Source organism: Cupressus sempervirens, chromosome 5 (genome assembly GCF_028749045.1).
Source record: "Cupressus sempervirens isolate cs-2001-9-10 chromosome 5, ASM2874904v1, whole genome shotgun sequence".
Classification (NCBI taxonomy): Eukaryota; Viridiplantae; Streptophyta; class Pinopsida; order Cupressales; family Cupressaceae; genus Cupressus; species Cupressus sempervirens.
Window position 1 is genome coordinate 961,009,075 of NC_143122.1, and position 22,782 is coordinate 961,031,856.

General features: G+C 33.8%; 1 protein-coding gene across 4 annotated transcripts in view; it reads left to right on the top strand.

Moving 5' to 3' along the window:
- Window positions 1-12,423: 12,423 nt before the first annotated feature.
- The window catches only part of LOC149559148 (putative cyclic nucleotide-gated ion channel 5), a 260,904-nt gene continuing 250,545 nt past the window's right edge, over window positions 12,424-22,782 (top strand). Inside the window, exon 1 of one of the 4 annotated variants that reach the window (XM_089833071.1) lies at window positions 12,424-12,855. In XM_089833071.1, coding sequence (XP_089689197.1) covers window positions 12,769-12,855 — 87 coding nt within the window. In that variant the 5' untranslated portion in view covers window positions 12,424-12,768. The remainder of the gene's footprint in view (window positions 12,856-22,782) is intronic. The other 3 variants (XM_089833072.1, XM_089833070.1, XM_089833073.1) reach the window with 3 other exon arrangements.

Genomic DNA, 22,782 nt, shown 5'->3' on the forward strand with positions numbered 1-22,782 from the left:
ACTTGTTGAATTATGATGAACTTTATCTTCTTTGTGTATTGTCTACAATGATTTCTTTATTGAGTGTTCCCTCCCTAATGGTCTTTCAAGGATGTCATGGACTAGAAGACTGGGGGCATGGGACATGGTTTTACTTGCTTTCTATTTGTGGGTATATATTATTAGCTTAAGGTGTTTAGAGCATTTGTGCTTGTCCTACTCAATACCTTAGACCCATAGTGTATCATCCTTGTCTATTTTCGCAAGACCACACTTGAGGGTTATCCTGGCACTTATGCCTTGATATAGGTGTAATCCTGCTACATTAAATCTAGGAAATCTAATCACTTAGTCATCTTGACTTATATATCTTCAATGCTTACAATGGATTCCCACATAAAAGTACACTTTTATACACTATTCAGACTTATATGGATATATCCTAGAGCATATTTTGACAATTGTGATAAAGCTTTTCACTCATATTTCAAAATTCTCAAAACCCATACATGATGAAAAGGGGGATAATATTGAGAAAACAAAATAAATTTTTATTACCACGCACAATGTTCCACAAATAGTGTTCCATCAAAATACATCAAAACACACAACAAAACCAACATACATACACTCATTTTGGCCCTCCTTGAGGAGGTTGCACATTCAGATCCCCAGCAGGAGGCTTTTTCCCTTGCATAACTCTTAATGATGAAGCTCCTGGAATCACCCTCACACCAAACCAAACTGTATCCATCAAGATAGTGATATTGCCATGACATAACAAGTTCTTTATCTAGTTCACGAACTGAGTATCAGAGAACACATCTCCTCTCTTTTTCTCCTATGGAACAACTTGATGATACAATCCTAAGTAATATGCGACCTCTCATGAAAAGTTGGTGGATGTCTCTATCACATCCTTCATCCCAATTCATAACTTCTCTGCCTTGGGAAGAGTGTTTTTCTACTGCGCATGATCTCACTCACCTCGATAATTAATCACTGCTAGCCTCTAAGATTCTCACTCATGCTTCACTATATTTATCTAGTTCTGATACTAGGTAAGCCTTGCATTTCTAGCATTCAATTTTTCTTGTGAGAAATATGCCATGTTGTTGGTTTTTATCATCGTTTCCCAAGAAGCTTCCACCTAAGCTTACAACAATATCATTTCATTATGAGTCTTCTCCACAACCTCCTTTTTCATAACCAAAGCATCATCTGCCATCTTAGCTTGAACTCACTCTACTTGAATCATAGATTCTAGATGCTTCACTTCCACTCACGATCCATCTTCTCAGGCTCTTTCCAGTAAACCTTGGAAGCATTCGACATCCTTTTCTAAATTATTAGCCTACTCTTTCTTGGTTGTAAGAGCCTTCCTTAGCTCAACATCTATGGCAACTACTGCATCATGAGTTAGCTACATTTCTTGAGTGTGCAATATTGAACCCTCAACAAGATTAACCATTCCCTCAAGGACATTGTTCAATCACCTCCATGGTGATGTTGTTAGCTTTACCACTAGTCCTAGCTTTGCTTCTGAGACCATCTTCTCTAGCACTACATCCTCTTCCTAGCTATCTAAACAATCGACAAGCACGCCAGCAGCCTCACTAAGTACCACTAGACTTGGGGACCTTCTCGCTTTAGAGGGTTGCTCCTTTCCTACGAGTTGCATCACACTTTCTACTAAGAGTTGTAGCAAGGTAGGATCCTCCACATTATGCTTCATTTTACTCTAGACCAGATGTTCCACTTGAATCACTCCAACCATTTATGGATTGCCTCCATGAATACCACGAAGAGCCCCACTAGACTCTTGACAACTCTTCTTCGTCCTCGTCCACTTCCTTCTCACTCATTTCCCCTCTATCAGGCTTTCATCATCAACCCATTCTCCCACTCTCGCTTCCATCAACAGTTTCTCTTGTGGATTGGCCATGCCTCCACTCTTTTGCAAACTCTTTGGAGACTTGTGAATTGTTCAAACAAGCCTAGCCATGTATTTATGATAAGACCTTGACATACATTGTTGTATTTACATGTTTTCCTTCAACCCTATTATCGTTGCATGCCAAAGAAATATCAGGAATAAGAAAAGGTGTTGGCAGAGATACTGATACTAAACCCTTAATGGTGTCGCACATTCTTGGGCTGATACATTTCTATGCATCCTATACCTTATCTTCAGACTAAAAGTGTCCCTGCACTGTACTGCTTGATTTGTACCCCATGTATTGTTCTATAAAAATGACATAATCTTGGAATATTCCATGATCAAAAGCTGACTTCTACAAATGCATGAGATAAAAGCAACCTACACACACTAAACAAAGATCATGTGTTTCTTCATTTTCAGTCATGTATCCAATATTTAAAACTAGATTGGGAGCATTATAGTTGCTTTTATTTTTTGCCTATGGATATGGTTCCAAATCCATATAAAGGATCGCTCAAGTTTTTAGTGTATTCGCATGCAAGAAACATTATGTTCATCCTAGCGTTTATGCTTTGATGCTTATGCTCACTTGCTAAATCAAATGGAATAGGTGTTCTAGTCATTCAAACTTTTTGTGCTTTAATTGCTTGCATCTCATTCCGATTGCTCTGACTAATTTCATATTGATATTCTCATGATAGTAATATCAGTGAGGGTTGTATGATAGCTTGTGGCCTTAAAAAAAAATGCTTAATGATGAAAAATTAGGGTTTGAAAGTTGTGTGTCCCTTGCTAGTAAATCAATTTGCATATTAGTTTACATCATAGGTTCATTCTTAGCTTAAGTTTTGCATTTTGTTGCATCCGGAGTGAGCTCTCCCTTAACATTTCAAGGACATGTTAGCTAATTGTATCCCTCTTTTCTCTTTCTTCTTAAGCATGTCTTTCACTCCTCAAGTCTTTCATTCACCTTCACTTGTTGTCATCACAAAAGGGTAGATTATATCTATTGTCATTTTCAATTCTTAAACCTCCTTATATAGTTTTAAACCCTAATTTTGATCTCATTCTTCAAACTTCTTAGAATTTGGTAAAAATTGCACGCTTAGCTAAAATTGACATCCTAGATTCATTTCCAAGATCGAAATCAAAATCTGAATTCACCATTAAGGTCAAAATTGTATTTTAAAATTTTTATTTCTTCTTATGCAATTAGCTTACTCAATTGAGACTAATCTATTACTGGGGCATTTTCTTCACTTCCACATTATTTCTATCTTCATTTCATTTATGATTGTTCTTGATCCTTATTGACTTATCTATCTTAGATCTTGCTTTATCTGATCATATCTCGCTGGTCTCTGCACTTCCTCTATATCATTTTGATTTTGACCCTGAGAGGGCAGACATAATCTATCATTGCTATGATTGGAAACATCTTCTCTTTCAAGGGCATATGCTTGACCATTTCCATTTTCTCTTATCATCTATCTACTAGTACTCAGGACTATAGCCATCAGTCTGAGCACGTAATGCTTGTTATATCTCTTTGAGGCAAACGTATCTACTAACCTCTCTATTCTTTGACTGCATGTGTTCCCATATCAATCACACATTGGTTAGAGTATGACTTCATTCTTTGAAGTTAAAGCTATCTATTTGTTGTCATGGCTTCTTCATTTGACTTAATTTGTTCCCACATCGATCACACATTAAACAAAGAATAACTTTCTGTCTATTTGTTGCCTACTTGGCTCTTTTACTCTAGGATTTGATGTGTTTCTATATCAATCACACATTGATTAAAGAGTAACGTTTATTGCATGCTTAGTGCTTTCTATTCTTTGACTGCATGTGTTCCCATATCGATCACACATTAGTCAAAGAGGGGCAAATGTAATCACCCAAAATTGTCCTCACAAACTCAATTTACTAAATTCATCACTTCTAGTGATCAAGTCAAATAAAATCATATAATCATCATCTTTTGTCTAGCTCATGATTCCTAATCACTCATTTCCATCTATAGAATGCTAGACATTTAAATTAATTCAAATGTTATGAGTTATCATTTAAATCAATTACTTGAACCCATTAAAAAATACACATGAATGTTTATTCCAAATAAAGCTAAAAAGGGTATTTATCTCTGAAAATGATTTAAGTTTTTGGAAAACTCTAATTCGTTTAATATTCCATAGTGGAATCATAGTGGGATCAAGGAAATTGGTTTGATAATCATGATGTCATAATGGGATTTGACGTGTCACCATGGAATGGAAAGTGTCATAATGGAATTTGAGGTGTCACAATGGAATGGAAAGTGTCATAATGGAATTTGAAGTGGATCCATGAGTGATCATTTTAATGTTGAATATTCAAAGTTCTCAACTTGATATTCAAAAGAATTCTCCACTTTGAATAAAGAAATGATAAATATGACACACCCACTTACCTCTTGGACCACTCTCCACCCTTGATCTTGCCCCCTGGACTTCAATCTCAACCTACCATTTAGCTTTAAAAGGAGGGCTCTCTCTCCCTCTCAAGGACATGAATTCTAATTCTCTTAAGGTTATGCTATATGTTTTAGACTCCATTATTGCAATCATCATTTTGACAAGCTTTCCTTGTAGCTTTGAGGAGAACTTCTATCTTCTAGTCTAATTCTTCTCTCATGTTTGCATCTTCATGCTAGTTCAAACTCATCTACATCTAGTTTATATTCTTTTCTTATTATAGTTAATGCATCTAGCTAAATTAGGAAGATTGTAAGACTCATTTTTGATAGTTTGAGAGTAATTTGCATTTCATTTAGCATAAGACATCTTGCATTGCATACTAAGGAATTCTTGGCACTTACTTTCTTGTTCTTGCTCAAGAATCTCTCGTTTCATGGTTTACTAGCAAGGGGTGTGCTCGTACGACTCAAACTGAGAGTTAATTTAGTGCTTATGCATTCCTCCTTGCACTCCATGACTAGGGAGCTCTATGTTGGTATTTGAGGTTCTTAATCTATGAGATAACCTTGGATAGAAGGACTTAGAGAAGTGCACTTTTTAGGGTACACAACAACAAGGTTGGTCATATTGTTGCAAGGTGTTTTGACAGAGAAGAGAAAGATGAAAGGAAGGTAAGTACAAAGGAAGAAGAGAAGACCGAGAATTCAAGAAGAATGAGGACTACAAGGACAAATGTAAGAAATCTTGTTATATTGTTGAAGAAGAAACTAATACTGAATCTAAAAGTAATGATGAAGAGGTAGTCTATGTGGCTATGAATGAAATTTTTTATGAAAATGAGAAAACTACTTTAATCTCTTATGTGAATAAAAGTGATAGATGGGTAATTGATAGTGGTTGTTCCAATCATATGACTAGCAATAGAAGTAAATTGGACGGCATTGGACCATATAAGGGTAGCTGTGTTAAATTTGGTAATGTTATTCCATGTCTTGTGAAAGGTAAAGGGTCAATTCAATTAACTGACAATATCAAATGTGACAATGTTTATTGGGTTGATGGACTTAACTATAATATGTTGAGTGTTTCATAGCTAAAAAAAATCAAGGTACAAAGTTGAATTCCATCACAGAAAGGCCAAAATATATGATGTTGATGGTAAATTAATTACAAGTAGTGATCAAACAAGAGGTAACTTGTTCTATCTAGATTTATCTAATTGAAAATGACTGTTTGCACAACATGAATATATTTGGTAATGACACAAAAGATTATGTCATGTAAATTTTGAGAATTTGGTTAGCATTAGCAAAATGAATAGAGTAAGAGGTTTGCCAAAACTGAAGATTACTGACAATGCTATGTGTAAACAATGTCAATTGGGAAAAATGACAAAGTCTAGTTTCAAGAGAAACATATTCATCTCATGATATTTTGGAATTGGTTCATATTGATTTATGTGGACCCATTGGTGTTCAAACTATTCTGGAGACAAATATTTCATTCTATTTGTTGATGACTATTAGAGAATGATGACTTTGATGTTTCTTAAAGAAAAAGTGGATACTTTTCAACTATTTAAGTGGCATTTGGCCAGAGTTGAAAAAGAGTCAGGGAAGAGTCTAAAGTGTTTGAGATCTGACAGAGGTGGTGAATTCACTTTCAATGAGCTCAACATATAATTATGCAATGACAGAGGAATCAAAAGCTATATGTCTACACCTAGGACCCCTCCTCAGAATGGTATCTAGCTAAAAGAAGGAATAGATCAATTATGGATTGTGCTAGAAAATTGTGTGTGTGTGTGTGTGTGTGTGTGTGTGTGAGAGAGAGAGAGAGAGAGAGAGAGAGAGAGAGAGAGAGAGATTGCATGAGAAATGATCTAGATATAAATGATAATTAAGGGAGGAGATGGTGAGAGGGGGTGAGAGATAGGAAAAGATGAGGTGCAAAGAGACAACAGGGAGGAGAAGAGAGCTGAGGTGGAGAGGAAGAGAATAATTAGGAAATCAAATGGAGAGAGAGAGAGAGAGAGAGAGAGAGAGAGAGAGGGGAGAGAAGATATGACTAGAATCTATGTGCCAAAATATATTTACATATAGAAATGGTAATTAGGGGAGGAGATGGTGAGAGGGGGTGAGAGATAGGAATAGATGAGGTGCAAAGAGACAACATTGAGGAGGAGATAGATGAAGTAGAGAGGAAGAGTGTAATGCCCCACCATGTGACCCAAAAGAAGTTAACCTAAAGTTTTACTAAGTTTGACAAACATTTTTTTTAAAGATAAAGATAACATACAACAATAGTAATAGAATAGCAAAAGCAATAACATACACTCATACATCAACAACATATAAATAGATTACAACTCTTAAGGGTCCCATGACAATGAATCGCATTTAATTTTAATTAACACTAAATCTAATATATAATAACTCCACATTAAAGAATAATGTACAAGTATGATTTCATTTAAATAATATACAGTCATCTCGAACGCCACTTGGCAATAATCAAAATGCACAATCATCCACTATACAAGTCATAGGGTATGAGAGGCTAAAATAATATAGATCATAACATCTTGTAAGATCTATGAAGTCAAATACAATACACTAAATAATCATCCAATAGAGATACAAGATCAGATAAAAAGGAACATCTACACAAGCACCTCCAACAACGACATCCAACGGTCAGATCTCAATGGTATAAGAAAAAACACTACCACTTGACGTCATGGAACCCAAAAAGGTCCATTCCCACCATGTTGAGGAGATAGTCTCAAGTCCCATATAAGATAACAACTGCAACAATCAAAACCAATATCTAGGTTCAAGGAATCACCTGACAACCAACTATCTCAAAGGGTACCAAGATACAAGTATCAACTAAACCTAGAGGCAACAACGACACATAGGAAATCTACTATGCGTGTGCACAAGTGTCATCGCACAAACCAACTCTAGGGTTACCCGACTAGTCTTTTAATCCTCTGACCCCCTAGTGACTATGTGACACTAGTATCATTTCGTATTGACCAGGCATACTAACAAGTTAGCTTTAAGGTTACCTAACTAGTCTTTTAATCCTCCAACCCCTTAGTGACTTTCTGTAGTACCAATATCTTGATAATTCATTTTAAACCCATTTAATGAAATAATATCACTTATTAAATAACCTACAATGAGTTACCCATTAGCCTCTTTAGGGCCTCAACCTCCATTGTAAGCCACTTCCCAACATGACATACATATAACCTACCCTAAGCTTAGTAAAATCAAAAGATCACAAAAGACCACATACCATACATCAGTTCTTAAGCAAGCAATTGACAAGTATTGAAAATCACTGATCATAATCATAGATTCCACCAATATGATCATCCTAATAGTACTGATCCCAAAATCAAGTATACATAAACCAATACACATCATAACATGACATCACCAAGAACAAATCATACAAACACCTCAGTCCTATACAAGCATCTAAAAGGAAATCCAAATGCAACTGAACAAAGACTCAAAGGTTATATTAGATAGGTCACACCATTTACCTCAGTTTCACACAATAACACTAGAAAGCAATAACAATTGATAGATCAAAACACCTCATAGAGCATATAAGACACAGTACCATGGTTGAGTATAAAAGATTGTGATCAAAATATCATCATGACATCACAAAACAAAACTCCCAAGCCTCTAGTAAACATCCTGACTAGCCAAAGCTAAGTAGTTTACATAAAATCTATCACAAAATAAAACACCACATTAAATTTTTTGAAACCCATCACAAAACAAATACCACAAAACCTCAGTTAGACACACACCAAATAATACAAGGTTCTATCGAATCATTTAAATTAGACTATTTTTAGAAATTTTGTTTGAGTATATAAAGGTCATAAAAGTTTAGATAAATTTAGTTTTTTAATTATCTAATAAGTTTAGAATCAAATATTTTATATGTTAAATCAACAATATTTAAAATAAAGATAAAACATTTTCAAAGTTCATAACATTGAGTTTTTATGCATTTTCTCTATGTAAATCAGTTGGTATTTTAAATGTTATAATCTCATATGGAATGGTAAAGATCTGCAACCTATATTGATGGAAAGATAATTTAATTTCCCATATTCTTTGTTATTACTAGTCCTAAGGAAAAGTTCATTTGAATGGTGTAAAATATGAATCTTTTTAGCATCACTATTCAGATTTGAAGGTTAATAGTTTAGAAAAAAGAACATAACTTTTGTTTGAACTATTGGATCTTCATGAAAATCAAGAAAAGTATTCATAATAGACTTATTTACAATAAAAAAGAAGGTATTTTCCTAAATATATATTTTGTAAAATTTATAAGTAATTGTTCGTATGTCTCTAATTGAAAAATCAAGCTCAAATAAGCCTTGTTAAAGCATGATAGTCAATCTTTGACTATGTTTGTTCAAAACAATCATATATGATTTTTATATATGTTAAATAAAATTCAAATGGGTGTCTAAAAGTATCTTTATATTTTTGATAAAATATATTAAATAAAATTTATAGCAAAATCACATGTTTCAAACCCTCAAACTGACACACATGTAACCACAAACAAATTTACTCATAATCAGAAAAACACAGAGAAGACAATCTTTCCAACATAAATTACAAAGACATTTAAAAACTCCTACCTTCAAACACCAAGTTGATTTGTTAAGAAAAATAAGAAAACCCAATTGTAGACTTTTAATCCCAAGCTTTGAAAAAAAATCATTTTCATCAAAATCAAAATCTGAATGCATAACCTATAACTTCTCCCCTAAAATCTCTATTTTAAATTATTTTATTGTTCTCCCAAAAATCTTCTCTCCCCCCAAAAAAAAAACTAGAATGACCTCTTAATAAATAATAACTAAATAAATAAAACTAAGGTTTCTAAAATAAGTAAACTTACAAAAGAAGGTAACACAACTAAAATAAAATAATAGTTTATTTTGTTTTCTTTTATATATATATATATACACATTTTAAAATCACTTTATTAGTATTTTTTTTTAAATAAAAGAAATACATAATTTCTACTTTTCCCCCTTTCTTTTAATATTAAATAAATACATATTCTTTATTAAATTAATTTGCTTGATCTCTTTAATTAATTTATTATATTTTAATTTCATGCATAAGCTTTATGCAATTTAATTAAAATAAACTTTATTAAATTATGTTTTCTCTCTCTTATTAAATCATGAAAATGCAATTAATATAATATTTATCAATTTAATAACAATATTATTTAAAGTTTATTAATTAAAATAAAACTCCTAAATAAATTATTATTAAATTAAATAAATATAAAACACCAAAATTAGAACTATAACTTTATTTTTAAATTGAATTTTTTTATTTAAATAAATTCATGATACATTTTTTAATAATATATTTATTAACTTAATTAATAACATTATTATTTAGAGTTTATTATTAAAATAAAACTCTCAAATAATTATCATTAAATTAAATAAATATAAATACGTCAAAAATAGAATTTTAATAAAATCTTTAAATTTAATTCTTTTATTTAATTAATTTTTCAATTAATTAAATATAATTAAATATCAAATTTCGTTATAAAATTTTTATTAAATTATCTTTTAATTTGGTTTAATTATAACATAAAATCATCGCATACCCATAAAACCAAAAATGATAACTCAATTAAAGACAAAGGACAAAATCAATTTCTAGTGTTAAAATCACGAATTCACATCACTTGACGAATTCAGAAAGGTGAATTAACTCAGATACTTATCTTATTTTCTAAGACAATTGGCTTACGGTTTAGGATTTGGACTCAAGAGTTATCTCCCCATTTATACCATTAAAATACTATGATAGGGTATGCTCATCGTGACAATTTAGGGAAGTCGATACCCGATACCTGTAATTTGCATAAAACCTACGCATGTACAAACACAATATTCTAAACTAAATATGCAATGGCAGGAAGCGGTACATCGTGTAGATCCCGACTAGCAGGTGACTACGATTCCCTTCCTCAACCACATTAGAAATGTCAAACAATAAAGAAAACATACACACACACACCATCCACATGCAAGTATGAGGTAAGTATCCATAGAAACTGCATAAAAATCATTCATCTAACTAACATCCTTCAATAACTGAAAGTCACTAAATAACTCATCACATTAATTAACTAAGTATGAAATACATCTAAATCAAACCCAGTAACAAAGTGTCACTAATCATAAATATAAACATAAAACATGCTTAAAAGAATTTGACAATACAATCATAAAAGTCAGCTAGGGGTGGGCATTACATCCATTCCCCCCAAACTTAGGCACACTCCTAGAAGCCTACAAGAAAGATGAAACTAAATTAGGGGTAGCCATTACAAAGAGAATACTTAGGGAATCAAATGGATGGAGAGGGAGGGAGGGAGAGAGGGAGGGAGGGATGAGGGTGAGAGTTGAGGTAGAAATATAGTGTGAGGATGAGAGATAAAGAGACATGAGAAAGAGAGAGAGGCTTTAATGTAATACTTGACCAACAAACTATATATATATATATATATATATATATATATATATATATATATATATATATATATATATATATATATATATATATATATATATATATATATATATATATATATATATATATATATATCTTCACTTCCACTTCAACTATTTTAAATTACAATTTAACCTTAACAATAAAACTTATGCTAATGTTAATGTAAACCAAAACTTTAATTTCAACCCTAAATTTAACTCTAATTGGTTGAATAAAAAATATATGTTTTGATCGTATTAACTATCATACATGCAACTTTTTCTTATTAGTTCCTTCTGCAGGAAACTATAGCATTCAATGTACTTTTTTACTTTTTAATTTGTTTGTCCAATTAGAACACTTTATTATCCAATTACTTTTTGAGCTATAAAGTTTTCATATTTATTGTATTTAAAATAATTCAACATAATATATTTATTGACAATTTGAGTGGTTGTTTTGTGCTACAGTAGGGAGTGCAACTTTTAATTTATTTGTTTGTCCAATCAAAACAATTTATTATTCAATTACTTTTTGCAACTACAAAGTTTTCATTTGAAAGAACTAATAATTCATAAAAATATATTTACCTTTATTTGTTTGTCCAATCAAAACAATTTATTATTCAATTTTTTTTTTACAATTATTAAGTTTTCATCTAGATTATATTTGAAATAATTGATAAAAATATATTTATTGACAAATTGACTTGTTGTTTTGTAGGGCTTTTAATTATTTATATGCAAAATGCAACATATTATTTTTGAGACTTTATACATTTTATTATTGCATAAAATTCATATTAGTTTCTTCTCTCAACAGGAACTAGAGGCTTTGCATCCTTGTTTTTGAAGGGAATCTATTGCTCTAAACATATTTTCTAGGTAAACATGTAAAATATATAATATACCATAAAACATTAAACATTTATTAATTATAACTTACTATTGTCAACTAAAAGTAATAAAATAATAATAATATATTTCATTCTTTGCCTTGATTGCTAGTAGTTTTCATAAAATAAACTGTAGTTGTCTTAGGTAGGGGTCCTAGAAGGGGCTCCTCTTTTATATTTTTAGGTGGAAGAGGTATCATGATTTTTCCTTTTGGAGCGGGTGTAAATGAGGTGGGGTTGGAAATAACCCCACCAGCTTAGGAGAAATTTTAGCCACATGTCAACAATTCATAAAATTTTTCCCCACTTAAACCAAAGTTTTAGAAATAAAATAAAATAATTTTTAATTTTTTTAAAAATAAATTACAAATTACTTAAATTGAAGTTAAAACTATGAAAATAAAATACAATTAAAATTAAAATTTTATGAGACCGTTGCCCTTTAAACATTTGAAAAAATCTCACCTCTATTTCTAAGGAAGCCCAGCCCATGGGACCGTTCGTGAAAGCATCGAGAGGCCAGCGGCTATACAGAATGTCATTGAAATAGAAAAATCACCATTAAAATATTAATTGAAAGTGAGCTGGAAGACTTTGAAAACTTTCGGCTATGGCTACAATTGCTCAGGCAATGTCACCTGCAACTAAGAAAAATATACTCTGTAAAGTCAAACACTTTAGAAATATTGTATAGCTAAGTGCGTACCAAATCCGCTAGCTGCGTCTAATAAATTTAAAGAAAAATAAACAAAGAGAAGTCCAAACGCAAGGCTGAGTCGCATAATCTTGATAAGCACCTTCCCCAATCTCGATGAATAAACAATTAAAAATTGTTTTATTCAAATTTAGCTGGGGTTTGCCCATAAAGGTTTTGTACTTTAAAATTCCGAGAGAACGAAGTATATAGGGAATATGAGACATTTTTTACTAGCGAAGAGAGGAGGAGAAAAAAGGTGCAGAATGGAAAGGTCAAAAAATTCCAGCAGCGTTGATTTTCAGGTACCTCTTTTTTTCATTGTGGCGGAATTACACTGAGAAAAGTGTACAGGAGCTCGGAATTGAATTTTTGTTTTCAAATTTTTCGTGAAGGCAGGGTTTTGCTGTATAATTATCATTTTATATATGATTTTGGGCAGGGTTCTTTGGATAATTAGAATTTTATTTTGAGCGATTTTTTTTAAAAATCAGGTTTTGATGGAAAATCGGGTTTTTATTTGAAGTGTATTTTAAAAGGCAGGGGATTGCTGGATACTTAATTTTTGTCTGGAGTGATTTTGGCACGGCATGATTTTTTTTGGATGATTAGTATTTTATTTTGAGTTTTAATTAGATTGGTTTAAGTTTCTTGGTTTTGGTCAGTCTATTAATGCTTAGATCTTTTTTTCACCTACGTTGAGTCCTTGGGTGTTGATTTTGTGCCCTTAAAACGAAAACCTATCCATTTTAAATTCAGTTTCGGAAATCTTAGCCAACAATGACTGCGGTTGAAGCATCCAGAGAAGTGTCCTAAGTGGTCTTCCTAGGTTTCTCTATAATCATTATCGTTAAAGAGCACCAAGAGGAATTTCCTTAATTGTTTGCTAGCAGCTGGTTCATGCAAGATTGAAAAGTAGCAGGGCCATTTGTTAGTTCAAATGGCGAGACTAGAAATTTGAAGTGCTCAAAAATGGCATCTAAAGGCTGCTTTGCTAACAACTTCTTTCCTCATCCTAATTTGATGATACCAAGGATGTAGGTCTATCTATGAGAAGTATATTGCTCCATGAAATTCATCAATTAACTCATCTACTGTAGGGGTGGGGTGGTAATTGGTAACTATTCTTAATGTTTTTTTTTTGGTTAAGAACCTTATAATTTGCACACATTCTCATTGTGTCATCCTTCTTTTTACTAATGCCATGGAGGAAGCAAAAGGGTTATGAATAGAATGAATATGCCCCCTCTCAAGAAATTGCTTAATGGTTTTCTCAATTTCTTCTTCATATTTCCTTGAGATGTGGTAGGGTTATGTAATAATGAGTTTGGCCCCTTCTTCTAGTTCTATAGTATCTTCAAAACCCCTCTTAGGAGACAGGTATAGTGAAACTTTTTAAAGACCTAATGTTTATGTCAACATGTATGGTCTTCTCTCTATTACATGAAGATCTATTGAGTGTTGTAAATTGTGTTGCCCATTCCACTTGTCCATGCTTGAAAGCTCTTTCCATTCTTTTTGATGATAGTACCCTTGGGGTCCCATTTGATAGGTCTTGTAGAATTACTTCTTGGCCATTGTGTTGGAAAGACAATTTCATCTTCTAGAAGTCCCGGTAATATCTTCCTAGGGAATGTAACCACTCGATGCTTAATTTGACATCCGTATCACCCTTGTTCACCACATAAATGTCTTCCTTTATTTGATGTCTTCCTAATGTGAGGCTTAGCTGTTAGATTTCTTTGTGTCCATATAGTAGTAAATCGATTTGCCATGACTACTTTGAATCCTTCAAAATTTTTAGTTCCTAGCTTCATTTGTCACTAAGCCTTTGTTGATGAAATAATAGGTAGCATCACAATCTACTTGGAGAATCACTTTCTATCCTTTTAGAACACTAAGGATTTAAAAGAGATGATGTTTCGGTGCTCCCAAAAGTGTGGCTAATGTATCACTTGCATTTTCATCATCATCCCATTTCCTTTTCTTCCTTTGGGTTTCAAATTCTTCTTCACCCATTTCTTTGCCCTATATTGCTTATAAGTTGTGTGCTTGTTCCCTTTTTGCACATCTATGTTTGGATACCCATTTCTCCTTATGATGGAAACATAGTCCTTTCTTTGGAAGCTCTTCCTTGTCTTCCTCTGCATTGAGGGATTGAGGAGGAAATGGTTTTGGTTGCCAATATTTTTTATAGGATGGTTGGGTATGTGTGGCTTAAGGTAGATTACCGGAATAGATTGTGTCCTTTATTATTGTGACTTCTAATCTCAATACCTTTTGGATTACATCTTGAAGTGGTGTATGATCAAGCGTGTTTACCAAGCCATTGATTGATTCTTTTAATCCCTCAATAAATAGATATGTGAGCCTACACTTGGTAATAGTTGGCACCATAAGTGAAATTGTTTCACTACACAATCCTAGTGTAACACAGGGACTCGCACCCTCCTTCTGAACCTCGAAGTACCCATTCTTGAGACGTCCCTGCACTAGGTACTTGAGTACCTAAGTACCCCCACCTTTACCATTTTGCAACCATGCCGACTCTGGGATGGGTACTTGAATTTATTTTGAATGTTACTACTGGGCATGCAATATGTTACTATGTTCAATGTTCAATGGTCTAGTTCATGTTGTGATTTTGCTATGTTCATGTATTTTAATTTGGTATGTTCTACTGAAACATCATTTCATAATTTCAAGTCCTATGTGTATACTATACAACACCGCTCCCTGCCTTGCTCTCCCCTAGCTGCCGTCCCTTCGCCGTCCCCCGTCATCCTGAAAATGAGACCAATTTGCCCGCGTCTTGGAAACTCATCCCGATGTCTTGCCATCCTGACGTACCCCAATACTGGTCTTTTTGTGTTAGATATTGAAACCTCTAATCATAGATCTGTATCTAGCCTGATTAGTGCTTTTAAATTCATCATCCTTTGTCAATTGACAACCTGTAACCATTGGTGTTCCAACTGGCTTTGAGTCCTCCATCCCAAATTTCTTCAATAGTTTTTGCATATACTTGCTCTGCGATATGAAAATTCTGGTCTCAGTTTGAGAAAATTTGCAAACCAAGAAAGAACTTCATCTTACCTATCATAGATATCTCAAATTCTTTTTGCATCTCATTAAAAAAATTTGAACTCATCTCATCATTACCTCTAAAAATAATATCATTCTCTAAGAGTTCAACAATCAAAATGTTCTCAGAATTAACTTTGAAGTATAAATTACTCTCGGTAATACCTTTATTGAAGCCAAGCTTCGATAAATATTTATTCAATCTTGCATACCATGCTTATTAAATATTTTTTGAATCTTGCACACCAAGCTTTAGAGGTTTGTTTCAATCCATAGAAAGCTTTCTTCAATCGGTAAACCATGTCCTGATTATCAATGTAAATCCATCTGGTTGCTGACTTTTTCTTCAAGATCTCCATTGAGAAATGCCAATTTATCATCCATCTGATATACCTTGAAATTCTTATAGGCAACACAAGCAAGAAATAATCTAACAACTTCAATTTTAGTAACAGGGCCAAATGTGTCATCAAACTATGCCTTCCATCTGTGAAAATCCTTTGCAAACTAATCTAGCTTTGAAAAGACATATATAGTAAATTTTGAAATAAATTTAATCACCTTAAAACCAATGACATTTTTATTTTTAGGCTTGGGAACTAAAATCCATGTCTTGTTCTTCTCAATCTGATCAAGTTCTCTCAAAGCTTTAATCTAGTTATCATCTTTGCAAGCCTCATAGACCATTATAGGCTCAACTTGTGAAATCTAACAAATTTCATCTTTAGCAAGCTTTCCTCTTGTCATAACTCCCTGATTTCTATCATCCACATTCTGATACTCAGTATGATTAAGCTTTACATACCTCAGAGTCTTCAGAGTCCGAGTTTCTTCAACCTCAGTAGCATTATGAATCTCTTCAACCGAACCTTCATTAATTTTGCTCTTCTATGATCTGTAACTGATTATTTGCATCATTATCCAAATAATTACAGCACAATCTTTCCCGTATCTGAAATCTTTCATCGACTCACATAAGCACTCTCAATGAGTTTCTTTAATATCTGATTACAACCTTGGTAGGCTCTGCTCTTAGTAGCATAACCAAGAAAAAATCCTTCATCACTGCTAGGATCGAATGTTCCTAAGTCTTCATCTCTTTTAATGTAACATTTGCTTCCAAAAATTATGAAATATTTAATTGTAGGCATGTGTCCATACCATAATTCATAAGGGGTCTTACTGCTATCATGTCTCAACTGAACTCGGTTCAATGTGTAAACTACAGTAGCAACAACATCTCTCAATGCATCTGTGGTACTTTTCCTTCCAACATTATAGTCCTGACAGTATGAAGAATTGTTCTATTCCTTTGCTTTGCTATCCCATTTTGTTGAGGGTTTCTTGGGGCAGACATTTGTCTCCTTATTCCATGTACTTCATAGTAAGCATTGAATTCTCCTGAAGTAAATTCTTCACCACAATCTGATCTCAGGCATTTCAGCGTCATTCCCGTCTTAGTCTCAACTTTGGCTTTGAATATTTGAACTTATCAAAGGCTTCTGACTTTTCCTTCAAAATTGCAACCCACATCATTCTAAAATAATCATCAGTGAATAAAATAAAGTATCTCTCACCGTAACCAGTCCTTGTCTTGGTCGGACTTCATAGATCTGTATGTACTATGAACCAAATCTGAAATCCCAGTAGCAAAGCATGTCTTGTTTTTGAAAGTAGCTCTAGTTTGCTTTCCCCATAGTACATTCCTTGCATAGTGTGTTATTAGGATTTGTCAACTTCAGTAAGTTTCTCACAACATTAGTAGTATTGATCTTCATAATGTTATCAAAATTCACATGATAAAATCTCTCATGTCACAACTGTCATCAATCTTTTCAACTAAACATCTTTCCTCTGATTCATTCAAATGAAATTCATTACCTTTGGTCTTTGTTCTAGATGCGATCTCAATTCCTGATCCATTTGCGATACTACACATTCCATCCTTGAATTGTGAGTTGTGACATTTGTCAACCAGTTGTCCAACAATCAAAAGATTATGCTTTAGTCTATCAACAAACAAGACATCATTAGTATTATTCTTACCATCAAGAGTAATTGAACCTCTTTCTTTGATCAAACAAGGAGTTTTGTCACCAAATCTAACAATACCACTATCATACCTATCAAGCTTCACAAACTTATTTACATCACCGAATAACAAGGTCTCTTTCTTGAATTATAGAATTGTTATCTTTCATAGCAATGAAGACAATCTTATCCTCACTGTTTTCAGTTTCATCATTAGTAGCACCTTCACTAGCAACATGATAAAATTTCTTCTAATATCTAAGATTAAACTTCCTTGGCTTATGTTTAGGAATTCTTTCTAGACATCTAGATGCAAAGCGATCAATCTTATTTTCAAAGTCAATTTTCCTTCATGCTTACCTTCACCTCTCAGTAATCTTCTAGCAATCATCGGTTCAAATTCCTCTTGCTTCCTTTTTTCTTCCTCAGGTTCTTCCCATTCCTTAGTATATCTGCCAAATCTTGCAGTACTAGTAGAACTCATAGAAATATCATGACCAATCTTATTCTTTCCCTTAAACATAGTAGGTAAAGTTATTTTATTCATTTCAAAAGTAGATAACTTACCAATCAATGTTTCTCTTGTTACATCTTGAATGATTTTGATCTCCTCAATAGCAACAGGCTTTATTACGATAATAGATAAGCTTCTATTATTAGATAATGGTTATCTATTTGTAATCTATTGTAAATATTAGAATGTTTCTAATATTTAGTTAGCTGTAGTTATCTGTTAGCTTTCTTTAGCTTTTTTTTAGCTAAAATAGAATATTTCTATTCTTTACGATCGTTTTCTAAGGAAACATCACTTTATTCTTTTGTATATATAGACCTCTCAGTCTCTGTTAATAATAAGCAAGTATTTTACTAGTTACTTTGTAATATGGTATTAGAGCCATTTATTTAAATTTTTTCAAAATCATAATTTCTTTTCTAAAATTATCAGACCCCATTTTTGAAATTATTTTTCTGAAAATTTTTCTTCGAACTAGGGTTTGTCTGGAAAAATTGACGATCAATATTCATGTTTTGTTTTTGATTGCTTTTGAAAAATGTGACTGTTTTTGGGCATTTTCGTCCATTTTTTCTACACATCTAGGGCTGGGAACGACACCAAGGGTTTCTTAAAATCCTTAGTAAGAGATTTGTGCCCATAAACTATTTTTTTGTTGTGGACTTGCCATGATTTCAAGCTTTTTTTAGCCTAGGACTCTTCCGTTCGAAACATTGATTTTTGGGCTCAAATGTTTTTTCTAATTATAGATTCATGTTGGGTTTTTTGAGAGCTCAATTGGGTTGTTCGTTTATCTGGGCACCTTGATTTTACAGCTAGCGGATCTATAAACCGACAACATATTCTTTCTGGGTTTTTCGAGCTCTCTTGTGGGTATCTCTTCAAATTTTCTCGGTCTTCCATTTTTTGCCTTGAAGAATCCGCCTTCACAAATTTTCACGATTTTCATTAAAAAACGTGCTATGGCATCATTGACTAATATTTTGCTTGTGACCAATTCAAAATTCAATAGTCGGAATTTTGGCACTTGGAAGTAGTAGATAATAGTAATTTTTGAATATCAGAATACTAATCAAATTGTACTAGGTGTTACACAACGTCCCACTGCTCCTAGTACTGAACTGTGTACATGGGATCTGAATAATTGAGAGGCGGTGATGCTTTTTAAATTATCCGTAGTTGATGATCAACTCTCTCAGATTCCATTTGGTAAGACAGCTGCAGAGATATGAGCACATTTCAAAAATCTTCATGAGACTTCTGACAAAAGCAGAGCTTTCTTCTTGAAGAACACTTTGTTTTCTATTATCATGGATGAATGAACATCGCTCCAGGCTCACTTTAATAGGATTCAGGAAATTCGTGATCAGTTGCTTGCCATTGGTCGCTTGAAGACATTGTGTTTATCACTCCTTGGAGTTTACCAAAGTCCTACGAGCATTTTATCGAGACTCTCAACATCACGTCTTTTGGTGTTGATTTGAAGTTCACGGATCTATGCACACTTTTGCTTCAGCAAGATGGGTGGAAACAATAGTTCGGTAGCAGTTCCAGCTCCACCTCCATAGAGCAAGCCTTTGTTGCTAAATCCTTCATAAGGATAAAGGCAAGTCTCAGTAGTCTTCTCAACAAAAGTCTTTTGTTCTAGCTTCAAAAGGCTCCCGAAAGAAGAACATTCAATGCAACTATTCTCACAAGTTTGGTCACATGAAGGTTTAATGTTAGAAACGTTTAGCTGCCCAATCTAAACAATTAGGTTCACAACCCAAAGCACACAGCGCAGAGCACACTAAGCAGACAAAATCTGCCTTTTACGCCTTCATGGCTAAAAGACCCGCAGATCATGTGAAGTCGTCTGCCTAGTATATTGATTCAGGTGCCTCTCATCATTTCACCCACTACAGAGACTGGTTGATTGATTATTAGCCTTACATAGATTCTGTTATTTTTGGTGGCGAAGAAGAGTACACTGTTTTCAGTAAAGGCAACATTTAGATTTAGTTTGTTGGGAGGAATCTCATTTTCCTTGATGTGTACTATGTTCTAGGGATAGAACTAAATCTACTCTCAGTCAGTTAGTTACTGCGACATTCTCCACACTTGGATGTCACGTTCAGTTCACATCAGTGTACCATGACTGATAGGACGACTCAGTCAATTGTTGCAGTGGGTCTTGAGGATCATAGTCTTTTCCGACTTACTGATACTGGTGATTCTTGGGACTTAGCTGTGGCTGCTTGACGGTTTCCTGTTAACACACTTTGGCATCAATGGTATGGGCACTTAAATGTGCATTATCTCTCTCAACTTGCTTGGGAAAAGCTTGTCCTCAATTTGCTAGAGATTCAGACTCAGCAGCTTGGACTTTGTGATGCATGCTAGGCTGGGAAGCAACATCACACACCTTTCACCATTGGTGATTCATGGCGAGTTTCTCAGGTACTTTAGCTTGTTCATGCCGATATCTGCGGCCTTATGGCCACTCCTATTCTTGAGTCCAAGTATTTTCTGTTGTTTGTTGATGATTTCAGTAGAAAAATGTGGGTATTATTTCTTAAAAAGAAATCATATGCATTTTTTGTAGTTTAGAAGTTTAAACCTTTAGTTGAAAAAGAGTCTGGGAAATCTATTATTACTCTTAGATTAGACAATGGGGGGAATTTTTTTCTAATGAATTCTCTAGCTTCTTGGATACTCATAGCATCAAACACTAGTTAACCACAATCCACACATTACAACAAAATAGTGTAGTTGAACGTTAGAACAGAATAATCATCTAGATGGCTCTATCAATGCTCGAACATAGACATGTTCCGAAGAAGTTACAGGCATACGAAGCCAACACTGCAGTTTATCTTTTGAACTAGTCACCCAAAACTTTGGAGTGTGAGACTGAGGGGAGTGAATAGGATGAGGGCTTTGATGAGGATACAGAGGATGAGGTAGTGAAGATAGAGGTTAAGAAGAGGAAAAAGCTTGATCTTGGGAGCTCGTCTGGGAAGAAAAGGAAGATTAAGGAGGTTGATTTTGAGATGGATATGAAATCTGAAGAGGAGCTGGAAGAGGGTAATGGGAAAAAAGGCATCTCTAATATGGTTAGTAGAAACAAGGGGAAGAATACGGATAGAGTTTCAAACATACCTTCTAATGATGAACCTTTGATTAAGAGGATGGAGCGAAAAGGGAAGGATGTGCTTTCTCAAGGGAAGGCTGTTGACAAAGGGCCTAAGGAGGCCGATTATGAAAGAGACAATTTGGGCGAGGATAAGGATTACCAAACTCATACTAAGGATAATGATGACCAAGGGCATTTGAAAAGGATCTTTGGTAATCCGGTGCTAATGAAGAAGGACATCAGTAGTTTGAAGCATTAGATGTAGGACATTTTGAGAGAGTTTGAGCAGCTTAGCAAAACTACTAGAGGGGAGAGAACTCTGGGACACCATATTGATACACTTTCTGAGGTGATTGGTAACACTAAAGGGGTTAAGAATCTTATGAAATGTGTTCCACCCCTGGAAGCCAAGAACAAAGCTTTGGATCAGCTGAATAAAGATTTCCAGAAAATGTTGGATGATTTGGATAACAGAGTGGTTAATATGTAGAAGACGGTTAAGAAATTGGCTGATCAGAATTGTTCTATTCTGAAGATTGTGGCGGACAACATTAATACTCTACTGAACAAATTTGAACAGGTGAAAGGTCAAGGCTCCAAGGATATGAAAGATGGCCATGAACCTGCAAGCATACTAGGGCTAATTCAAAAAAGATTGAGGTTGTGGAAGCCAAAGAAATGGATGATCTAAAGCCTCTATAGATAACATGAACATCCTTGTAGACTAGGTAGCAGATTTACTGAAGACTCTGCAGCTGTCTTTGTATTGTCTTTTTTGCTTTCTTTTCCTGCTGGTTGTTTTAAGGCTTCTTGTTTTAGCTAGTTTTGTTATTAGTTGCTGATGCACAGTTTTTTTGGGTTTCTTAGCTCTTGTTCTTATGTTCCTTTGTAAAAGGTTTTAGGTCCTTTAAAACTTGTTTTTACTTAATCAAAACTATATAGTTCAGTTTAATTTTTGATATTAAAATCAAAGGCTCATTTAAATGTTACTTTTTAAATGATATTTGTGTTATATTTCTAAGGAGGTTGATTTTGAGATGGATACGAAATCTGAAGAGGAGCTGGAAGAGGGTAATGGGAGAAAAGGCATCTCTGGTATGGTTATTAGAAACAATGGGAAGAATATAGATAGGGTTTCAAACATACCTTTTGATGATGAACCTCTGATTAAGAGGATGGAGCGAAAAGGGAAGAATGTACTTTCTCAAGGGAAGGTTGCTGACAAAGGGCCTAAGGAGGTCGATTATGAAAGAGACAATTTGAGCGGGGATGAGGATTACCTAACTCATAATAAGGACAATGATGACCAGGGGTATTTGAAGGGGATCTTTGGTAATCTGGGGCTAATGAAGAAGGACATCAGTAGTTTGAAGCAACAGATGTAGGACATTTTGAGAGAGTTTGAGCAGCTTAGCAAAACTACTAGAGGGGAGAGATCTTTGGGACAACATATTGATAGACTTTTTGAGGTGATTGGTAATGCTGAAG